Source organism: Phalacrocorax carbo, chromosome 3, assembly GCF_963921805.1.
Source record: "Phalacrocorax carbo chromosome 3, bPhaCar2.1, whole genome shotgun sequence".
Taxonomy (NCBI): Eukaryota; Metazoa; Chordata; class Aves; order Suliformes; family Phalacrocoracidae; genus Phalacrocorax; species Phalacrocorax carbo.
The window spans coordinates 128,220,692-128,244,146 of record NC_087515.1 but is presented as its reverse complement, the minus strand read 5'-3'; the positions used below and the strand labels follow the sequence as shown (position 1 = coordinate 128,244,146).

The 23,455-nt window shown below is 56.7% G+C and overlaps 1 protein-coding gene across 1 annotated transcript; it reads right to left on the bottom strand.

Annotated features, from left to right (window-relative positions):
* Window positions 1–6,876: 6,876 nt before the first annotated feature.
* On the bottom strand, window positions 6,877–22,814 carry EPHX2 (epoxide hydrolase 2). The gene is made up of 19 exons (XM_064448369.1): window positions 22,662–22,814; window positions 21,287–21,371; window positions 20,987–21,146; window positions 20,244–20,434; window positions 19,987–20,109; window positions 19,605–19,679; window positions 19,193–19,288; window positions 18,804–18,882; window positions 18,545–18,579; window positions 18,403–18,429; window positions 10,219–10,304; window positions 9,921–10,032; window positions 9,516–9,590; window positions 8,185–8,230; window positions 8,003–8,105; window positions 7,723–7,792; window positions 7,564–7,644; window positions 7,155–7,213; window positions 6,877–7,048 (listed from the first exon to the last, which is right to left on the bottom strand). The coding sequence occupies exons 1-19, from the start codon at window positions 22,760–22,762 to the stop codon at window positions 6,964–6,966; spliced, it is 1,689 nt and encodes a 562-aa protein (XP_064304439.1). The 5' UTR covers window positions 22,763–22,814; the 3' UTR covers window positions 6,877–6,963.
* Window positions 22,815–23,455: the final 641 nt, after the last annotated feature.

Below are 23,455 nucleotides of genomic sequence, written 5' to 3'. Positions count from 1 at the left end.
TGCTGCAACGCGGCAAAATTAATGAATAATCCTCCAACACACCTTCGAGCCCTGACAGACGCCGAGGGGGCCAACCGATTGGGGTCAGACACCTCCACGGCTGCCCAGCTAACAGCCCTGGGTCCAAGTGCCGTGCAAAGGTCATCAAAACCTCCAAAAATAAACCCCCCAAGGGATTATTCATTAACAGCGTGGGGTGAAAGGGATGCATGTGGGGAGGGACGCAGCTCTCCCCCACCACCTCAGTCTCTGCCAGCTCTCGGCTGCCTCTGGGAGGGATGTCGCTGCTGAACAGCAGGGAATAATTCAATTAAAGGAAGAAATAATAATAATGATGATAATAATAATGATAATAATAGTAGTAATAATAATAAATAGTAATAATAATAATAAACAGTGGTGTTTTGCCAGGTGTTGAAGCTATTTGTGAATTTATTTGTGAATCAATGACATTTCTGGTGGGATGGAAAACGCCGTGGTGTCTCTCCCGGAGGGATCCGGGCAGCAGAGTTCGGCTGGGGCTCTCCTGCAGCCCCCGGAGGATGCACCAGGGAAAGATTCAGTCCCCCAGGCTCACTCTGGGGACCAGGAGACCAATCGTTGGGTGGCTTAAATCACGGGAGCACGACGCCAGCGGGTGCCTCGGTTGGGTTTTCCCCGCGGGGGGTGGGTGGTTTGCACGGGGAAGGCAGGGCTGCGGACCCAGACGCAGGGTTATCGGCTGCGGCGGCCGGGGTGGGGTCCTCTAAAGCAGCCAAAATGGGGATGGAAGGTGGGAGAGGCCCCTCTCTGCACCGGCACTGGCACCCCTGCAGCTGCTGGCGCGGGGCTGCCTTTCCCTGGCAATTCCCTGGAATTTCCTGCCTTTGCAGCGACTGGCACATTTGCACCACCCGTTGGTGCCAGCGCATTCCCGGACTGCGGCGTGTCCCTGCGCTGCAGCGTGTTCCCAAATATTCAGTGCACTCCCAAACTGCAGCGCACCCCCAAACTGCCATGTTCCCAAACTGCAGCGCATTCCCAATTGCAATGCACCCCCAAACTGCAGGGAGCCTGCCTCGCCGCCCTGCTGGAGGGGTAGTCGCTCTGCCTCCGAGCTGGTGCAGGAGCACGGGGAGGGGATTTGCCCCCAAATTTGGCTTGTGGCTGGAGCCACCCCTGCCCGCCGTGCTCATCCCCAGAGCTGCTACCTCCCCTGCAGCAGCGAGGAAACTGAGGCAGGAGTGCTTTGCTGGGGCTCTCGGAGAATCTGAGCCCTGAGAGCCATTCGAGCGGTGTCTCAGGCCAGGCAGAAATCAATCTGAGGTTTTTCTAAGTCTTCTTTCTTCTCCGTTTAAAAATAAAACAGTTGAAATTTAATTATGTGCAGCTTTTATTCTTTATTTCTCAATCTCCAAGGGCTTTTTTTTCCCCTCTTTTTTCTAAGTTAATTGCTTCCTTTCTGAAACAGGATCAGCGAACAAAGTCTGGAGGAGGGGATTTGAGGACCAGAGTTGGACCCTGCATGGGAGCAGGGAGATATTGTCCCTTAATCCTCACCAGTGGCTACAGCCAGAGTCCCACCCTGTCCTCCCTGCAGATCAGCATCCCTGCCGCCAGCACCCATGGGTGCCTCGCAGCCTTTGAGGGAGAAACCGATTAAAAGCAGAGGAAACCAGCACATTTCCAGGGGGGGTCTGAGGCAGGGGACACGCAGAGCTGGTCACATCGTGCCACCCTCCCACTGGGGTGCGTTTGGGTCCCCGAGGGGTGGGTTGATGCTGCTGTTTGAGCTGTGCAAAGGCATGTTGGCCCCAGAGGGACCTTCGCCCTTGGCACCCAGGGCTGAAATATTAACCCAGCATCCCCGGGGCAAAGCCGGAGGCATCCCAGAGTCCAGGGGTGGGCTGGGTTGAAATTTAACCAGGTGCCATCAAGCTTGGTGGGTGCAACCCTGCCCTCCTGCACCCAAACCCCGGGGTGGGGGTGAAGGGAGCCCTCCTGCAAAGCAGGAGACTGCTGTGGGGTAAGGTCCTGGAGGTGCAGGATTAGGCCCAGCTCCTTCCCACAGCAGCCCCAGCCCCATGCCCCAAACCAGCTGGGCTTTTGCTGGTTCTACCTATATATTCATTTTTTTCTCCTATTTCAGATGGGTTTCTAAGGAGAAGCCCTGGCAGCTGTGGGTTTTCCAGCCCACCCACTGCATGCATGGGGCAGGGTCACCCCGACGGACCCTGCCAGTAGGCCAGCCCCCTGGTCTGGGGTTCTGCACCCCCCACAGTCCCCCAGCATGACCCTGCCAGGCTCTGGGGTGACCTGCTTCCCATGTGTGCACCCTGCACCCCAGTACCCACACCCTGCACCCCGTGTGTGCATCCTGCACCCTGATGCCCGCACCCTGCACCCCGTGTGTGCACCCTGCACCCCGATGCCCGCACCCTGCACCCCGTGTGTGCATCCTGCACCCCGATGCCCACACCCTGCACCCCGTGTGTGCTTCCTGCACCCCGTGTGTGCATCCTGCACCCCGATGCCCGCACCCTGCACCCCGTGTGTGCATCCTACACCCCGATGCCCACACCCTGCACCCCGATGCCCGCACCCTGCACCCCGTGTGTGCACCCTGCACCCCGATGCCCAGACCCTGCACCCTGTGTGTGCATCCTGCACCCTGATGCCCGCACCCTGCACCCCGTGTGTGCATCCTGCACCCCGATGCCCACACCCTGCACCCCGATGCCTGCACCCTGCACCCTGTGTGTGCATCCTGCACCCCAATGCCCACACCCTGCACCCCGATGCCTGCACCCTGCACCCCGTGTGTGCATCCTGCACCCTGATGCCCACACCCTGCACCCTGTGTGTGCATCCTGCACCCCGATGCCCAGACCCTGCACCCTGTGTGTGCACCCTGCACCCCGATGCCCACACCCTGCACCCCATGTGTGCATCCTGCACCCCGTGTGTGCATCCTGCACCCTGATGCCCACACCCTGCACCCTGTGTGTGCACCCTGCACACCGATGCCCACACCCTGCACCCCGTGTGTGCATCCTGCACCCCGATGCCCGCACCCTGCACCCCGTGTGTGCATCCTGCACCCCGATGCCCACACCCTGCACCCCGATGCCTGCACCCTGCACCCCGTGTGTGCATCCTGCACCCCGATGCCCACACCCTGCACCCCGATGCCTGCACCCTGCACCCCGTGTGTGCATCCTGCACCCCGATGCCCACACCCTGCACCCTTTGTGTGCATCCTGCACCCCGATGCCCGCACCCTGCACCCCGTGTGTGCATCCTGCACCCCGATGCCCAGACCCTGCACCCTGTGTGTGCACCCTGCACCCCGATGCCCGCACCCTGCACCCCGTGTGTGCATCCTGCACCCCAATGCCCACACCCTGCACCCTTTGTGTGCATCCTGCACCCTGATGCCCACACCCTGCACCCCGTGTGTGCATCCTGCACCCCATGTGTGCACCCTGCACCCCGATGCCTGCACCCTGCACCCCGTGTGTGCATCCTGCACCCTGATGCCCACACCCTGCACCCCATGTGTGCATCCTGCACCCCGATGCCCACACCCTGCACCCCGTGTGTGCTTCCTGCACCCCGTGTGTGCATCCTACACCCCGATGCCCACACCCTGCGTGTGCATCTTGCACCCTGTGTGTGCATCCTGCACCCCAATGCCCACACCCTGCACCCCGTGTGTGCATCCTGCACCCCGATGCCCACACCCTGCACCCTGTGTGTGCATCTTGCACCCTGTGTGTGCACCCTGCACCCCAATGCCCACACCCTGCACCCCGTGTGTGCATCCTGCACCCCGATGCCCACACCCTGCACCCTGTGTGTGCACCCTGCACCCCGATGCCCGCACCCTGCACCCCGATGCCCGCACCCTGCACCCCGTGTGTGCACCCTGCACTGCGTATGTGCACCCCGCATCCCGGGCACGCCCTCCGGCAGACATTTCCCATCGGAGACTCATCGCAGCCGTCGCAGAGATCCCGGTGGGGTCAGAGGGACGGCAGAAACCCCGGGGGTGACTGTCCCCCCCCAGACCTGCTTGTCCCCTTGTACACGGTGCGACTGCCACCAGCTTCACCTCCGCAGCAGAGCCAGCGCGGGGAGGGTGACCGGCCACGTCCCTCCACCACCGTCCCCCGTCGGCATCTTGTTTAAGCACTAAAAAGCCCTGATGGAGAATAAATAATGGGAAATGAAGCTTTAATTCCTGCGCACGGGGCTCGGAAGGGGGGGGATGAGTCTCCCGGAGAGCGGCAGCGGTGGTGGAGGGTTGCTGCCTGCCCTCGGCGATGGCAGCAACGCATCCCGGGGACGACGGGGCTCCGACCTCCCGGGTTCCTGCTCGCCGCCCTTCGGAGGTGTTGGCAGCCAACAGGGCAGGGAAGTGGGTGCCAGAATTGGAGATCTGGGGGTTCTGCCCTGCCCTCTTTTAGTCCCCTTGAGCTGTGCATCGCCTTGCAAACCCAGCCCCGTCCCCACGGCCGGGTCCTGGACACGGCGGGTGCTGCCACTGTCACCCGCCTGCTCGGCGTGGCTGAGCCCCCGCTCCCCGGGGGACACACCGTGATTTTTCCGCTTGACATCCAGGCCTTTTGTTGTTCTCAAAGGTGAGCGTTCGGATTTGTAGAGCGGGAATTGCAAGCATTTCTTAAAAAATAAACCCGGCCTTTTGCGAGCTGCCCTGGGAGCTCCAGGAGCTGCCCCTCACGCCGGGGCTTTGGGAGGTTATTTCTTCCAAACCTCTGCTGCTCGGATCAGGGCTTTGAAACTCACCCTGAGGTTTTCCAGGCGTTTTAGTCTTCCTTTTCACATCGAAGAGCTGAGAGAGGAGCAGGAGGGAGCCACGGTGCATCGTGCAGATGGGCGCCAGGTCAACCCCCGTGGGCTTTTGCTGGTATGAGCTCCCCAGCTCTGCCGGCTCTGCGGCATCCCGAGGGATGCAGCCCCTCTCCCTCCACCATGCCTGAGACCACCACGAGTGGTTTCAAGCTGCAAAAAAGAAAAGGCCCGGAGAAGCCCGGTCTGCAGCCAGATTTATTTCTTCATTTCAGGCTCCATCCGTTGCGCCGGGGCCCGGCCCTGCGGATGCTGTTAGGCAGCAGCAGCCAGTGCCGTCGCTCATGTTTATGGCTGGAGGATTTCTCCAGGGAATAAACCCACTGAGAGATGGAGCAAGGCCCCAGAGGAAACTGGGGTGGGATTTGGCATCTCTTCCCCCGGTGTTTGCGCTGCTCTGGCCGTGCCAGCATCGAGGCCCAGGTCTGCTGGGGCTCTGCTGGTTTCCTGGGTCCCGGCTCTGCAGGCGGTGGGGTGTCTCCATCCCCACCAGTCCCCCCGGGTGACTCCATCCCACTGGTCTCTGTGGGCATCAGAGCTCGCCGAACCCGCTGAGGACAGGCGTTATCGTGTGGGACGGAGGATGCACGCAGCGGGGGGCCGATGGCACGTGCGCTGCGGGGACTGGGGATGCATGCGCCGGGGGACCAAGGACATCTGCACCCCAGGGACGGAGGCTGTGTGCGCCCAGGGAGCTGAGGATGCACATGCACGGGGCACCAAAGCTGCACGCACCGGTGGGGCCGAGGACATACACAGCCAGGGTGGTGGGTGGGAGCTAGAGAAGCCAGTCTGGGCTGCAGGAGAGGGGACACGGAGCTGGGACGTAGGGTGGGAATCAGGGAAGGGGGCTACTGGAGCAGGAGCAATGCCCTGCTGTGGCACTGCAGGGGGTGGGTGGGGGGTTACACGGTGTACAAAGAAGGATGGAGCTCTCTGCAGGTCCTCTCCCCTCCCAAAATCATCCCCAGAAGCTTGGGAGGGCCGGTGCACTCCTGGGCATCGCTGCAGCCTTGCAGACCTGCAAGAGCATGGGGGAAGCACCCAGGTGAGGCCCCTGGCAGGGCTGAGGTGCAGGGAGGGCTGGCAGGAGGCTGCAAACTCCTTTGGAAACCACAACCCCAGCTGCCAATGCCATGGGAGAGGCTGTTTTGGCAGCGCCTGGCTGGCTTTCCGGGCAAGGCTCCGGGGCGGGTGCTTGGCCGCAGCTCCCGGCTGCCCAGGGATGATGCTCTGGGTTTTTACATTTCATCAGCAGAGTCCAAAGCACATCCAGACCCTGCTCCTGAGGCTGCCTCCCCTGCCAGCAAACCTGGGGAGGGTACAGCCAGGGTTACGGATAACTCCGGGCTGGAGGGAGCAGGTTTAAACCTCTCGCTACCCACCCAGGGGCTGGGTTTTTCCTCTCCTCCCACCCCAAATCCACACAGCTCCTTTTTCAGGGATGAATCCAGATGCAAAACATTCCCGTGGGTTTGCTGGCAGAGGAGGGAAGGACTGGAAGGAGGGATGCAGACAGACAAACCGCAAAGCCCCAGCTGAAAATAGTTGAGGGCTGGGGAGAATTTGCGGGGGGAAATACCAGGCGTGTTTGTCCAAATCCATACGCCGTCCTGGATGTCTGTTTATAACGTCTGCTGGGGCCAGGAGAAGGGCCGGGAGCTCGGGGGAAGGTGGCTGCAGGCAGGGGCCGAGCCCTGGTACCACGGAGATGGGCTACAGGGAGGATGGGAAGAGACGATGAGATGCTGCATGAACCTGCTCCCTGAGGACCACGGGGACAGCCGAGGTGCTTGGGTCACTTCGTGCTTTATTTCTTCATGTTACAGCCCCAGTGCAGCCCCTGCCATGGCACGAGGATGGGTCCAGCCCCAAACCATCTCCCAGCACCCCGAGACCCCCACAAGAGCTCACCGGGACCCTTTTAGCTGCACAAAGCGGGAGCGATGCTCTGTGCCACCCTCCTCCCAGCCTCGGCTCACCCATCACTTCTACCCATCAACCCCCCAAAACCACAAATCAGACTCTAAAGGTAAAAATCAAACCCTAAAAGGGAAAATCACCCCGGGGATGGGGGACGGCACGGGGCAGGGCTCTGCCTGCCAGACCCGCTCACAGCCTGCAGATCTTGGGCAGGGAGGTGTCGGGGGGGAGCCCCTCCAGCCACTCCACCAGGATCCTGTTCAGCGCCGCTGGCCTGGGAGGATGGGACAGAGCTGGGGTGGGATCCGGCACCCCCGGGGAGATGGGGGAGCCCGGCTCCGATGGAGCGAGGCCGTGCATGCCAGGCATGATACCGGTACCTCTCCATCTGGGTCCAGTGCCCGCACTCCTCGATGTGCTGCCGGCACAGCTGCGGGATCTAGGGAGGGACGCAAGAGCGGAGAGGGGTTGGTTCGTGCCAGCACCCAGCACGTTCGGCACCAGTAGAGCCCGCCCAGGGCTGCCCCTCCATCCCCAGCTCTTCCCTTTGACAAGAGCAAATCCCCTCCTGCCTGCTGCACATGGCAAACGCCCCCCTCTCCCCGTATCAGCCCGTCCCCCTTCATCAAGTGATGTCCCCATATCTGGGCCAAACCCAGCCCATCTCAGCAGGATGGATCTGCCCCGCGGCTCTCCCATGGCGGGATATTATGGAAGCGGGATGGCTTCGGTGCACGCCGGTCCCGGGCGAGCACAGGGCTGGCGTGGGACGGGACCATGCCGGCTTACCCACTCCTCCATGCCCCTGCTCATGCTGGGATGCAGCACCACGTCCTTCCCGGCTGTGACCATCAGTGCTGGCATCATGATCTATAGGGGACACGGGTGACAAGGTGGGGAAGGTGCTGGGTCTGCAAATCCCCCCCGTGGGACGGGATCAGTCCCCACCTTCCTGTCCTTGGCAGAGAGTGCCCAGCGCCAGTTGGGTCGCATGTTGCGGTACCAGTTCAAGGGGCCACTGGGAGAGAGGGGAATGGGGTGGAGATGCTGGGACTCCGCCACGGGGTCCATCCCCCTGCCCACGGCAAAGCCGGCACGGGAAGAGCCTGCAAGGAGAAAGCAGCCTCCCCACCCCCCAGCCTTGCCCTTTTTGGGGTATTAAGCGAGGCCTTGGTGAGTTTGGGGGTCTCCCTTCTGCAGGGGGGGCACCCCGGGCTCCTGCCCCTACCTGAAGCCAGATTTCTCGAAGCGCTGGATGTAGTACTGCAGCTCGGGGCCGTTCAGGATCTGGCTGGCGGGGGGGTTTTCTGGGAAGCCCACCAGCAGCCCCCCTGCAACGAGAGGCACAGCACTGCTGCCATCTCCCACCCGCGGCATCCCCACCCCGCAGCGAGGTCTCCCCCCCGTTACCTCGCTCCTGGACCCGGTGGAAGTTGAGCGCGAAGGGCAGGCGGTCCTGCGGAGAGAGGGGATGGGGGGCTGGCGGGGGGGTGGCAGCGCGCCTGGGGGGGAACCCAACCTGAGGGGCTCCCTGTGGCTGCTAGGAAGACTGGGGGCTCCATGCCCTTCCTCGCCAGGAGCCAGCATTGAGCACCGCTGCATCCCGAGGGATGCGGGATCCGACTGTGCAGCCCCGGGCTGCGGATCCGGGAGCCGACACGGAGCATCGCTGCATCCCGAGGAATGCGGGATCCGACCGTGCAGCCCCGGGCTGTGGATCCGGGAGCCGACACGGAGCATCGCTGCATCCCGAGGGATGCGGGATCCGACCGTGCAGCCCCGGGCTGCGGATCCGGGAGCCGACACGGAGCATCGCTGCATCCCGAGGAATGCGGGATCCGACCGTGCAGCCCCGGGCTGCGGATCCGGGAGCTGACACGGAGCATCGCTGCATCCCGAGGGACGCAGGATCCGACCGTGCAGCCCCGGGCTGCGGATCTGGGAGCCGACACGGAGCATCGCTGCATCCCGAGGGATGCGGGATCCGACCGTGCAGCCCCGGGCTGTGGATCTGGGAGCCGACACGGAGCATCGCTGCATCCCGAGGGATGCGGGATCCGACCGTGCAGCCCTGGGCTGCGGATCCAGGAGCTGACACGGAGCATCGCTGCATCCCGAGGGATGCGGGATCCAACTGTGCAGCCCCGGGCTGCGGATCCGGGAGCAGGAGGCCTGGCAGGCAGGAGGATGCCGCACGGCCTCCCACGTGCTCCCAGGGCGCCGTTAATTTAAACCACAAAGGTTTTTCACCCTGAAGCGAGACGTTAACATGAGCAGGGATTAAGGAAGCGAGCGGCACTGGCACTGCGAGTGCAGAGGGGGAGCAGGAGGCTCTGCCAGGCCATGCCAAGACAGTCACCCTGCAAATCTGCCGTTCCCGGTGCGGGACTGTCTCTTCCCAGGCACCACAGCTTTACAGAGGTCTTCTCAATCCCTATCAGCGTCAACTTTGAGTCCTAAAGAGCTGCGGGCCCTGTGCCACTGCTCACAAGGATGTGTTCACTCTGGTCCCTACTGATGGCTGACTGAATGCAGACTTTACTGCAGACAGGCAGCAAAAGGATGGCAGCCATGGACTGGGATGTGCCTGAGGACCACTGTGGGCCCCTGCTAAGCCATTCCTGAAGCTTTTGGCTCCTGGCATGGGCGAGGCAGAAGGGGAGAGGGTGCCACAAGCTGGCCACAGGCAGGCTGGAAAGCCCTCTGCTCCTACCCAGGCCCACCTTCAGCCCCACACCTACCCCCTGGTGCGTGGAGCGGATCAGGACCTTCAGGGTCCGGCCGATGTCCTTCTCGAGCTCCGCTTCTGCGACACCCTGCAAGGGGAAGGGAGGTTGGCTGGTGAAGCCAACCCACGCCAGGGACCCGACCCACCCTGGGGCCAGATCCTGCCACCCGCTGGGGCCCGGGTGGAGGCTGGGGATGGTTTTTTTCAGAGTTCAGGACAGGAACAAGGTCTGGCAGGGGAACCACAAGCCATTTACAGCTGGAGTGACAGCGAGAGCCCCACGGCGTGGCACCCTGGCTATGGGGCAGGCGATGCCCAGCCACGAGCTGGGGACCCTGATGTGGGCATGTCCCTATACCGGGGGCGGTTTAAGCCCCAAAAATGGGGTGGGGGATAAAAATTGTGGTCCTGGACTCACCGGCTCCTGGAAGTAGAACTGGTAATCAAAGGTAGGATAGGTTTTCATCTTCTCCACGATGTCCACAGTGGGGTCGGCGGGTCGGTACGGGGTGTTCAGCGAGGCCACAGCTCTGGAACATCACGGGGAGGGCAGAGTCAGCATCGCACGTGGATTTGGGGTGCCCAGCATGAGCCAAGACATTGGGGTGTGTGGCGGGGGGGGATGGAGAGGGCAGGATCAGGGGTCACTGCAGGGACCTGGCTGGGGGGTGGGTAGGACCCATCCCCACGGAACCACGCGTGTGGCACGGACCCACCTCACCCTCTCTGGGTAGAAAAGAGCCATGTTCCAGACCACGGCGCCGCCCCAGTCGTGGCCGATCAGCACCGCCTGCGGGATGCCCTGCGGGGAGCGGGGCCGTGAGCGAGCCCCTGCAGCCGCGCCCCGGCAAGCACCTCAAAATCCTCCCCAAAAGCAGCACCCAAGAGCGAGCAGCAGGGGAGACACGAGATTTACCTTCCTCCGAAGCAGCAAAGGGATCAGAGAACAGTGATATTTTCCTTTATTCCCCCCCTTTTTCATGTTTTTTCCCCAAGGAACAAGCGTTACCTGATCACCCAGCGCAATTTGCTCCAACTTAATTAAACCTGGGTCCTCCAGAGGAAACAGGTTTGATATTATCTGCCAAAAAACACGCCTGGAGGCTGCTCATCCCCTGGGATCACCCATACGGGTCCCCCCCACGGCTGCCATCGCACGGGGAACGTGTCGGTATCAGGGCAGCTGAATAAATCCCCAGCCCCTCTGCGGAGGGGCTCAGAGCACCCGCCAGGGCTGGCTGGATCCTGCCCGGAGCCCGGCACACCGAGCTCACAGTTCCCCCCCTGCTCCATTCCTTTTTCCTGACCCCTCTGGGCACCTACAAATAAATCCAATTAAAACCCACGCTCCTGACAATGTAGCAGCCCGTTCCTAATTAGCTGATATTTAGAAGCGTAATTAAAATTCCCTCTTGGCAGATGCAGCTCGGGGATGACTCCGTGCCGCGAGCTCTGCTCGCTGCCATCCGATGACGTGAGACCCAGCGTCTGAGACCCCCCCCAAGGGGGAGCAGAGGGTTTGGGGGGGTTCCCGGCAGCTCCCACCCTCGATGTGGGGCTGAGCGGGTCCCCCCGGTGCGGATGGGTTTCATCCCACCGGCTCCTGGACCGCTCTGCATCTTCTGCCTCCCAGATACGGGCTCAAACAACACGTGAAGCTTCAGGAAGACATTTATCCTCCCCAAACACCCCCCAGGTGGTCCCAGGGGAAGGAGAAGGAGCCTCCCAGGGGGGAGGGGAGCAGTGTGGGCCCCGACGGTAGCGGAGGAGCAGGGAAAACCAACGTCCCATCCGTATGGGATGCCACGACCTCGCATCCCATCTACCAAGCCCACCCTGAAGCAAACCGGGGGCCAACCCACTTGCCAGGCTCTTTCAGCGGGCACCTCTTTATCTATTTTCCTTATCATTATTAATCCAGCACAAAGGCAATTCCCCAGTGTGAGAAACTGAACTAAGGTATTGTTTATTAAGACTTATGTTAAGCTCGGTGTAAAGCATGCGAAGAATACCTCCCAGGCGTGCTTATGCAAGATAACCATCAGATGTCCAAACTTATCGACAGAGATAAGACAAGCAACCCCATATCACCAGGAAGCAGGAAACGACCCCCTAACAACAACTGAAGCATGTGAAAAGTACCTCCACTATCTCATTGAACATGGAAGTAAAGATGTATAAAGAGAGACTGTTTGAACTGCTCAGTGCGGCAGTTGGCGGAGCGCAGACTCCCCTGCCGTCCAGCGCTGTATTTGCTCATATTCTACTTGCTACAATTAATAAAATTCTAATTGGATTATGATCCATTGTGGTCTCAATTTATGACAATTTGGTGCCGTGACTCGGATAAGGAACGGTGAGCTTCTGTCCTCCGGGGAGGCGCCCCGCGGCAATCCGCGGCCCCGCGACCGACAGCTTACCTCAACCTTACCGACGAACCTAAATTCTAGAATGATGAGCAAAGGAGAAACCGGTAAAATCCCATAAAAATTCTGTGCACGGGAGTCCGGACGAAGACGCAGGGCGCGTAAGTATATGGCGAATTTGTTCGCGGGTTTGCCGTTCGGGCGGGATTGGGTTTCCTGGAATATAACGAGTGAGAGGTTCGCTATATTGAACCAGGCGAGTGCGGACCCTTAAGTACTGCGTTTCCCATCTCCCGCGAGGGACTGGGCCAGGAACAAGGGGAACGAGTGAGTGCGCGCTTGTGGATATTCCAGAAGATGGGGGCGAAGGGCAGCAAGCCTTCGACTCCCATGGGAAAGGTACCCACTGTACCTAAGAATACCCCTCTGGCATATATCCTAGACAATTGGAGATATTTCCCTGGAACCCTAGGGAAAGATAAACAGAAAATGATAAAATATTGTACTAGGATATGGGGAGGGAAGAAGATTTCTAAAGATGTCGTTTGGCCAGTCTATGGGTCAGAAGAGGATTGGGTCAGACAACAATTAAACCTCTGGGTTAACAATAAAAAAACCCCTTAACCCAGAAGAGAGTCAGTATGCGGAAGTGTGGCTAGAAAGACCGAGAGCTAGACTTTATCCACTGAATGAAGTAAAAACTGAACAAAAGAAAAAGAAGGAAGAGTTAGACGAAACCCTTCTAACCCCCCCTCCTTATATTTCTCCTCCTGCTCCTGCAGCCCCTTCAGAGGTCCCCAGAGTGCCCACTCCCCCACCAGAATCGGAACAAGGGTCTCCCCCTCCTCCTAGACGCGTAACTAGGAGTCAAAAAGGGGCAGCTCAGATGTATCCTTTAAGGGAAATGCCCATGGGGGGACCCCAACCTGTGATTGGATATATTTTTGTGCCCCTAAGTTCGGCTGACCTACGAGATTTTAAAAGAACCGAGATGGGAAACCTAATTGAAGACCCACTCGGAGTGGCAGAAAGATTAGATCAATTTTTGGGACCAAACCTTTATACTTGAGATGAGATGCAATCTATCCTTGGTCAATTATTTACTACCGAGGAAAGAGATATGATTAGACGAGCAGGAATGAGACTGTGGAATGCTCAGCATGCCCAGGGACCCCAAGCAGATATTAAATGGCCACTCCAAAGACCTAATTGGGATAATCAGGATCCGGTGCATAGAACTCATATGCAGGACCTGAGAACTATAGTAATTCAAGGGATTAGAGAAGCAGTACCCCGTGGCCAGAATATCAATAAAGCATTTAATGAAATACAAAAGAAAGATGAGAGCCCTACTGAGTGGCTGGAACGACTGAGGAAAGCCCTTCAGCTGTATTCTGGGGTAAATCCAGACGACCCTTTAGGGCAAGCGCTCCTCAAAACTCAGTTTGTGGCAAAATCATGGGAAGATATCAGAAAGAAGATTGAAAAGTTAGAGGACTGGCAGAATAGAGGGTTGGATGAATTATTGAGGGAAGCTCAGAAAGTCTACGTAAGGCGGGAAGAAGAGAGCAGCAAGCGACAAGTAAAAATGATGGTAGCAGCAGTCAGAGAGGATCGCAAAGGGCGGACTGGTGAACACAGATCTGCTGGAACGAAACAAGGGAACGTGGTAGTAAAGAAGGAACAGAGATGTTGTTTTTACTGTGGAAAGAAGGGACATATAAAGACGAATTGCAGAGAAAGGATCAGGGATGAGGAAATATTAAAAATGGAATAGGAGAGTCAGGGGCTCTATATCTTAGGGGACCGGAGTCATCATGAGCCCTTGATAAAATTAAAAATAGGTCCCCATAAACAAGAGTTCACCTTTTTAGTAGACACTGGGGCTGAGAAATCGACTATTAGGCAAATACCTGAGGGATGTAAAGTTTCCCCTGAAAAAGTACAAGTAATTGGGGCAAAAGGAGAATTTAAGACAATAGAATCGGGCCCCCTGAGTGCCAGCTGGTCGGCTCAAGCCTGTGAGCTGTACGCATTGTGGAAAGCCTTAGTGTCACTGAAGGGAAAGGATGGAACTATACATACAGACTCACGCTATGCGTTCGGAGTAGTACATACCTTTGGGAAAATATGGGAGGAGAGAGGATTTGTTAACTCACAGGGAAAAGAACTGATACACCCAGAATTAATTCGGCGAGTTCTGGGGGCATTGAAAATACCAAATAAAATAGCAGTTGTACATATAAAGGGACACCAGCGAGGCACGAGTTATCAAGTTAGAGGAAATAATGCAGCTGATACAGAAGCAAAACGAGTAGCAGGCAATTATAGTACGATTTTGACTATGCAACAAGTACCTGTTAGTAATAATTTGAGTTTTGAGTCTGCAGAAAAGGAAAAACTAGAACAAATGGGAGCTAAGGAACAAGATGAAACAGCTGTCCGGACTGCTGAGCGTGGATGGACTCATGCTAGTCGCATTAAAGGCCCAGTGACGAGACCCCACTGGAAAGTAATCAGTACTCCAGGTGACACCAAGATAACTCTGAAAAGATAACGTAATGATAAGAACTTTAGTTGATTATTTTGCCGCATTACCTTTTGGTATAAAGTGTATATTGCTGTTTATATTTGCTATAATTATCTTTTTTAATCTATTATATATGGAAGCGTACGAAGTGTGTTGAAGGAAATTGCTAAACTTATGTAGTAACACAATATTGAATATAGAGGAAAAGCTAATAAGCACTTTAGATATACAAATTAGATGCAATCATTTGAACTGCGATTGTTATCCATTTGCTCGTTGCAAGTGTAAGGTATGCCAGGATAAATGGTGGACACACTGTGAATATGGATACCCTCCGATAGGAGTTTGCACACAGTGTTGGAAAATCCAAAGAACTCTCACTGAGTGGAAATTAAAAACAATTAGAGTCGGAACAAGAAATTATTCGAGGATCCCATGAATGGTGGAAAGTTTTGCCAAAGGAATAAACCCTTAGTATTATTGTTACCATTCCAACGAATCAATCCCCTTTGTGGTTGAAATTTTGGCTACAAAGTGCAGAAGGGAAGTACTAGCTGTGTCTTGCTTAGTCTCATTAGTTAAAGCTGCAAAGTGGGAGGCCTATATAAACAGGCAGAAAGCCTGAAACAGCTGTTCTCCTGAAGATTTCCCTTGCTGCCAAGAAGATGGTACACCCCGTGGCTCGAAGCAACCGAGTCGACGGGCGAGGCAGAGGAGGAACAAACTGTGGAGAAAAGAACCAGAACAATGAGGCGCAAGAGCAGCTATGGTCGAACTTCCCCAAGACTGGTAAAAGTGTACTTAAATTGGAAAAATTGACAGACACCCTTTTTCCTGGTATATCGTTAGTTTTATTATCGATAATAGCCCAAACAAATGGAAAAGGAAACCCTCATGAACCCATGAATTGGACAATAACAAACATACAATATCCAAATAAGCCAATCCAAGCACAAATTATGGAGGGGGGAACAGTTAGTTTCAATATAAGTTTGCGTTACTTAATCGATGGAGAAATGGATAAGAATTGCAAGCCAATTTATATATGCCCAGCATCGAACCCTGGTAAATCATACTGTAATCGTCCAGACCATTATTATTGTGCATACTGGGGATGCGAAACATGGGCCTCTGAATGGTCTGCATCTGGAGATCAAAATCTAGAAATCAAATGGTCACCACAAATATGTCAAAAGAGAAATTGGAGCTACACAGATAGTTACTATAATGGTACATGTAATCATAAAGATATTGGATGTACAGGCATTAATATAACCATAAAAGATCCTAGTCAGGACTTCTGGCTTGTAGGAAAATTTTGGGGAATTAGATATTACGAACAAGGTGTAGATAGAGGGGGTATTTTTCAAATTATGAAGAAACCGATGCCCCACGATCCTTTGCCAATAGGACCAAATCTGGTCCTGAATCCGCTCACTTCCTCTGAAGAAAAGATGGCCCCCGTAATTGTCATAACCCCTTCCTCAGGCTCTCCTTCGAAAACAACTAATGATGCTGTGACTGAATTCTCTTTATCCAGAGATCTAGAGTTGTCAGAACCCAAGGACCCCTTATGGAATCTAATGCAAGCCTCTTATCGTGCCCTTAATGAAAGCAAACCAAATTTAACTGAAGAATGCTGGTTATGTTATAATATTAGACCACCATATTTTGAGGCAGTTGGAAAACCAGGTATGATTCGATGGTCTAATGGTTTAAACCCACAAGAATGTCAATGGGATGACCAGAAGAATCATACGCAAGGAATTACTATTCAATTAGTAACGGGTCAGGGAAAATGTATAGGCACAGTGCCCGAAAAGTATCAGCCTTTGTGCAGCCGAACAGTTACTAACACCAATATAGAGAAACACAAAAATAAAAAGGACAAATGGGCTATCCCGACACCAGGAGCTAAATGGGTTTGTTCAGACATCGGAATAACGCCTTGCCTATCCTTGAACGTGTTTAATGAATCTCAGTTTTGCATACAGGTGATTATTGTTCCTCGCCTAATCTATCACACCTCTGAGGAGGTGCTACGCCACTTTGAAGGAAACCTGAATAGACAAAAACGAGAGCCAATTACGGCAGTAACCCTAGCTACACTGCTGATAGCGGGTGGAGTTGGAGCAAGTACAGGCATAGCCTCCCTGGTAAAAGGTCAGGAGTTGCAAAATTTGCAGATGGCTGTAGATGAGGATTTAGCAAAAATAGAGCAATCTATTCAAAATTTAGCCACTTCAGTAAAATCTTTATCAGAAGTGGTGCTGCAAAATAGGAGAGGATTAGACCTATTGTTCTTAAAGGAAGGAGGGTTATGCGTAGCTCTCAATGAAGAATGTTGTTCGTTTGCTGACCATACGGGAGTAGTCCAAGACACCATGTCTGAACTCCGGAAAAGGTTAGAACAACGTAAAAAAGATCGTGAAGCGGGCAAGTTATGGTATGAAAGCTGGTTTAATGTTTCACCTTGGCTAACCACTTTGTTGTCTGCTTTAGCAGGACCGCTTATTATGTTGATTCTGGGACTTATATTTGGACCTTGTATATTACGCTGTATTTTACATTTTATTAAAGAACGGTTTGACCCAGCTAAATTGCTTATTTTGACTACAAGGTCTGAAGCAAAATATAAGAGTGTATCTATTAATGAAGATGACGATTGTTGTGAATGCATTATGCCACATAAGAACTATGATTGTAATTGTGAGATATTACCTTGTGAGTGTTATGATAAATGTCGGAATTGTGGAAGAAGATTTGCCTGCAGTGCCGAAAATGAAAGTAGTGTCTAATAAACAATAATAGGATAAAAAGAAAAAGGGGGGATTGTGAGAAACTGAACTAAGGTATTGTTTATTAAGACTTATGTTAAGCTCGGTGTAAAGCATGCGAAGAATACCTCCCAGGCGTGCTTATGCAAGATAACCATCAGATGTCCAAACTTATCGACAGAGATAAGACAAGCAACCCCATATCACCAGGAAGCAGGAAACGACCCCCTAACAACAACTGAAGCATGTGAAAAGTACCTCCACTATCTCATTGAACATGGAAGTAAAGATGTATAAAGAGAGACTGTTTGAACTGCTCAGTACGGCAGTTGGCGGAGCGCAGACTCCCCTGCCGTCCAGCGCTGTATTTGCTCATATTCTACTTGCTACAATTAATAAAATTCTAATTGGATTATGATCCATTGTGGTCTCAATTTATGACACCCAGCAATAAAATCACGGTGATTTATCTGCGCCTGCTCAGCACCAAACCGGAGCCGCGGCCCCCTTGACGCCCGGCTTGGTCCCCTCCCGAAAACCCATTGCTGCTCCCACGCCGGCACAAAACCACCACCGCCCCTTGCACAGGAAGCCCTTGCAAAACCCCAAGGGCTTTTTTTTACCCTTTGTTTCTCATTTCTTTTACCCTTTGCTTCTTTTTTTTTTGTTTACCACTGTGCTTTCTGAAAGACTCGCCCACCAGAAGCCATTTCGCAACGAAAAAGCCCTGGAGATGTTGGCATTTGCGGGCTGTGCCTTCTTCCCCTCCGCTTCATCTCTTTTAAAAGGCGCAGAAATCAACGCCATCCCCTCACCAGGATGGGAATTAAACCCGGAGCTCCCAAACCCAAGTAGCTCAGATGCCAGGATGACACCGGATTCGAGCCGTGCCAAGGGGCAGCGTGGGTCCCCTGGGCACCCCAGCCTCCTGGGAGCTGCTCCAGTCAGGGTTTAAGGACACAAGGTCCAGGAGAAGGTGATGCAGAGCTGGAAACCCTCCTAGGGATGGGTTCTCCCCACTGGCAATGGGTTGTATGAACCTCCCCATCCCTAGAATCCCATCCATGCGGAACACAAAGACAGGGCTTGTGCTACCCCGAGGGATTTGGACCAAAGTTACCGGGGAGCTCAGCTGTCCCTGCATGGGAAGGAAGAGGCGAAGGGCAGCTGTGGGGGACACGCGCCCAAACCTTGCCAAGGAGGGACCCACTGCAGCGGGCTCCTCACCAGTTTGTCCAGGAAAACCGCCAGGTCCTGGGGAAGGGAGGAGAGAAGGGGTCAGATCCTGCCCGGGGCCATGCCCTACCAGCCCCCACCACCCTCCAGGCCGCACCCATCCCACCCACGTCCGCACCCTGCAGCTCCTCACCTTGCATATCTGCTCCTGGGTGTATTCTTTTACATCTGCATGAAAAACATAATCACCATCACTTTAACATCCACAGGTTTCTAAGGATGTATTTTGCACCTGAGGTGCTGGGGCTGCAGGAGGAGCGTGACAGCTTCCACCCTCCCAGGAGAAGACTCCTCCACCCATCCCCTCCGGGGGTCTTGGCCTTGGCCTTGGCACCTCCAGCCCTGTGGGCCCCCCACCCCGTCCCCACCACGTCCCAGCAAGCCCAGCTCACCTGACGGGGCCGTGGACTCTCCGTAGCCCTTCATCTCCAGAGCAATCACCCTGAAGCCGGCATCAGCCAAAGCTGGGATCTAGGAGGGAAAGCAGCAGCCTCCGAAGGACACAGAGACCCCCAGGCTCCCCCTCACCACCACCCATCCTGCATCTGCCCACCCAAGCATCTGTTGGCCGAGCCCAGAGATGTCCGCAGAAGGGCAGACGCTGGTGAGGCTGGAGGGTGAGGAACACTCCTGGGCTGTGTCCTGTGTCCCTCAGGGTGGGTGGGACAGCCCCGGGACCCTCCCCGCCCCCGGGAGTGGTGTTCATGCACCCCCTCCATCGCGCTCCAGCATCCCACCGCCAGCCGCCATGGTCCACCCTCCTCCCCGTCTCCTCCATCACCTGGTAGCGCCAGGAGAGCCAGGACTCGGGGAAGCCGTGGCAGAGGCAGATGACGGGGCCGTGCCCCATCTCCACGAAGTGCAGCTGGACGCCAGGCTGGAAGGGACGGAGAGCCCTCGCCGGCTGCGGGTGGCATGGCTTCGCCCCCCCACCCCCTCCAGCCCAGCATCTCGGAGCCACACAAGCACATTTTGGCCTCTGGGGTGGATGGAGACGACCTCAGTGACGGGGTGGCTCAGCATCCCCCACCCAGAGCAGCCCCCGCAGGAGGGTACACAACTCAACAAGCCACCCCTTGGCTGGCACATCCTTCCACGAGGCTCAGCAGCCTCCCCAGGACACTTGATCCCCCCCCTCAAGCCCTTCCAAGCCCGGTGACAGCCTGTCACCAAGGCAGTCCCCTCCGCCCTACCCGGATGGGGACGTATCCGTGGGTCACGTCGGATGGATCGCACGCAGTCGGAAGCGGCTCTTCTTGGGTGAGAAGCTGGGTGAGGAGCACAGGGTGAGCTCCTGAGCGAGCCTGGAGCTCCACGGGACATCCCGCCATCCCACCATCCACGTGTTTGAGACGGACACAGCTCAGCAGGTCCAGGGGATGAGGTTATCGGGGGGTGGGAAGGGCTTGCAGGGGATCACAACCCCCATCCCATTTGTTTCCAAAGCCGCCTGCAAGTCCTGCACCAGCACCGCGAGACCCAGAAGCCCGAGCCCATCCCTCCTGGCTCTGCAGAACTGCTCCAGGACCTCCAGCAGAGCAGGGGACAGAGAGGATCCCAGCCACCACTACGTGCCTGGACACCCGAGAGCTCCTCCAGCTCCTTCAGGACGGTTTCGGTGTCCCTGACGAGGATGGTGGCCATGCCCATCTCCTGGGCCGGCTTCAGGTTCTCCCCGATGTCGTCCAGGAGGATGACCTGGAGATACACCGGTGAGAACCGGGCTCAGCACCCCGGGGAAGGGTGGCCGCTGGGTTTGGCCAAGGACTTTGGGTGCTTGGAAAGACACCCCACCCCCGCCCCGTGCCCTGGTTTTAGGGTGACGGCCGTACCTCCTGCGGCTTCGCCCGCAGTGCGTCCAGGGCGTAGGCGTAGATCTCAGGATCTGGCTTCTGCGCTCCGAGCCGGCAGGACTCGATCACCAGGTCGAAGTGGCGGTGCAGCAGGTTCATCAGCGTGGCCGTGAAGAGCCGCCCGGCGCTGTCGTCCACCCAGTTGTTGGTGAGGACGCAAGTCTTCAATCCTAGGGAAGGGCAGAGTGGGGAGCACTGGTTTTCCCACTCCAGCTCTCCTGCAAGCGTTTGATTTCACCTCCCTTCCCCAGCCCTGTTTCTCAGACCTTCCCAGCCTACAATCTCCCCTTTCCAAGGCTCTGCCCGGACCGGGACACCCCAGCAGGAGGTAAAAGGATGCTCAGCAGGAGCTTATGCCCAGTTTGTACTTTCAGGAATAGAGGCTCAGCCCCGCCGTCGCAGGCAGGACCCGAGCCAGAGCTTGGGCACATGGAGATGCCGAGGACTGAGCCCATGGACCGGCCACGGCACGGGGCGCAGGGCTACGGCGTCCTGCTCATTGCTGGCTGGGCGATAACACGTCTGATGGGTTTGGTACCAGGGCTCAGAATATCTAATCAAAGGATGCTCAGACGTGGCGTCGGGAGAGCGCTCAGATGACGATGAGGGACCAAGCAGGGACCCCAGGGTGGGACCAAGCAGGGACCCCTGTGGCGCCTGCTCGGGCGGGGAGCAGCATCCTTACCCCATCACGCCTTGCCCCAAAGCCCACCGGCACCCACCGTTCCTCCGCAGCACCCTCGCTGCCCGCAGAAGGGGAGCATTGACCGTCCCTTTGGCCGCCATCTCCTCGAAGGCTCGGGCGATGGAGAAGGTGGGCGGCAGGGTGATGCCTGAGGCGGAGGCGTGTTGCCTGCAGCCCTCTTCCATCTCGGAAAAGAGCTGGAAAACACCCACGTAGTCATTCAATCGACCCTTCAAAGGTAAAGCAGAGCCCATCCTGCAGCCCGCTCCCCTCGGCGCCTTCCCGAGCCCCATCCGAGCCGCCAGTGATGCTCCACGGCTGGTACCCGAGGGCTCACCTGGGACAGGGTGATCTGTCCCCTCATCGCTTTGGCATAAGGACTATCGGAGTCACCAGCAAACATGACCTTTCGCAAGAAATTCCTGCCAGGCAGAGGGAGAGAGATCAGCCAAGGAGGGACCCCAATACCAGGGGGAGTGTTGGGGTGCGCTATGGGGAGGGGGATGCTCCGTGCCAGGCATACGGAGCTCCCACCACTGCGTAAATCATCCCCGCTCCCTCCTCCATCACCCGGGACCGGAGCATCACTTCATTACAGGACCGGGAGATCGCTGCCCATTTATTTCTGCTGGCAGCTCAATTACTTCGCCCCGCAGATAGACGAGCGTTGAGTTTTGCCAGGAACAAAAATAAATAAATAAAATAAAAATGCAAAGAGCAAGGTATTTTGTAAGCTGTAGCTCAAGGAAAATAATTTGCCCCTATCACAAGATCACAAAAGGCCTTCTCGGGTGGCAATAAAACAAGATTACAGCGACTGGCTTTTGGACAAAGCTCTCTTCCGAGTCGATAAAAACGCAGCTCGGTTAAAAATAAAGCAGCTTTACCTGTTCCAGCAGAATTGCTGTCACTTTTTTTTTTTCTATAAAAGTGAAGCAAAAAAATGTTTGATGGCCTGATAATCTGGGAATTTATTGCTCCATCTGCTCCACGTCCTCGAGCATTTAGTTATTTAATATTTTATTCTTTTTTTAACTCCCTGCTTTTTTTAACGCCTGCGCACTGCCGGGAAATCCTGATGTGTTGGGTGAACAGATAGAACCTGACCCACTCCCGTTTGGGAGTCCTAACCCCCAAACACCCCGTATTAAACAGGGCAAAGGGCTCACCAGGACTCGAGGGGCTGTGTGGGACCTGCTACGCTCTGGGGCTCATCAGCTCCGGCTCATGCACTGAGTTGTGTCGGGTCTCAGTGCTGGGGCAGCGCTGGGCTTAATTATCCTGCTTGATTAATTATTATTTGCTCTTCTTACCACTTCTGCCAACGTCCCCTATGTCAAACCTGCCTCTTTGGGGATTAGTTCTGGGCACTGAACTGCACCTCACATCCAGGACAGGACCCCTGTCCCCACCGCGTGCACCCCACATTGAGTCAGGAGGGCGCCAGCCTGCACCCCATATATACACTGGGACCTCAACTTGCACCCCACGTCCAGGACAGGGGGCCCCCAGCCTGCACCCCACACTCAGCCCTGCCCTCCTGCTACGGGGGCCCCACTGGCGCATGCCGCGCGCGGGCGGCGACCGCACACACAGTATTGTCGCCTCGTCTCTACGTGTCTCCAGCCCAGCGGCGACTCGCCGAGGTACGGGCGGACAAGTAACGCCGGGCCGGGCCGGGCCGGGCCGGGCCGGGCCTAGTTAGGCCGTACCTGGGCAGAGCGCAGTCCCGCTCGCAGGAGCCCAGGAAGTGCTGTAGGCCGGGCCCAAAAAGCACGCCGCCAAGGTCAAACAACACGACGCGCCGCGCCATGGCCGCTCCACCACTGCCGGCAGCCGGGCTCGAACCCGGGGCCCACACGCCTCCCCTCAGGCCCCGCCCCCGCCGCCTCGCCCCGCCCCCTGCTTGGGCGCCGCGCTGGGTCCTAGCGCCGCCGTTCGGCGGCCGGCACGTAGGGTGCCCTCCCGAACCCCTGGCACCCTCCGCAGGTCACCCCTGCACGGGCGACACCCCCCTCCGTCCCACCAGCAGCCTCCCGGTCCCGTGGGGCTGTGGGACCCCCGTCCTCCCCCCCCCGTGGGTGGCAGCCCTGTGGGTGCCCGCCTCTCAACCCCGCCGCTGCTCCCCGGGGTTTTGCCCATAATCGCGTTTTCTCCCGTTACCGGGGAGCTTGGGGACCCCCCCTCAGCTCCCGCAGCACCCCAGGGTGCAGCAGCACCCAACTCCGAGGGCCCTAATGGGTCTGAGCGTGGGCAGGGGTGCACAGCAGGATCGGCCACGTGCTGCAGGCGTGCACACGCGTGTGCACACAGATGCTCACATGCACAGGGATGCACACGCACATGCCTGTATGCGTGCAGGAGCACATGCACACGTATATGCACTTATATGCACACATGCACATGTGCACACCCACATGCACACACATGTATGTGCACGTACCTGCATCCACGTGCACACGTGTGTACACATGAGCAGACAAAAACATGCGCACAAGCATGCACA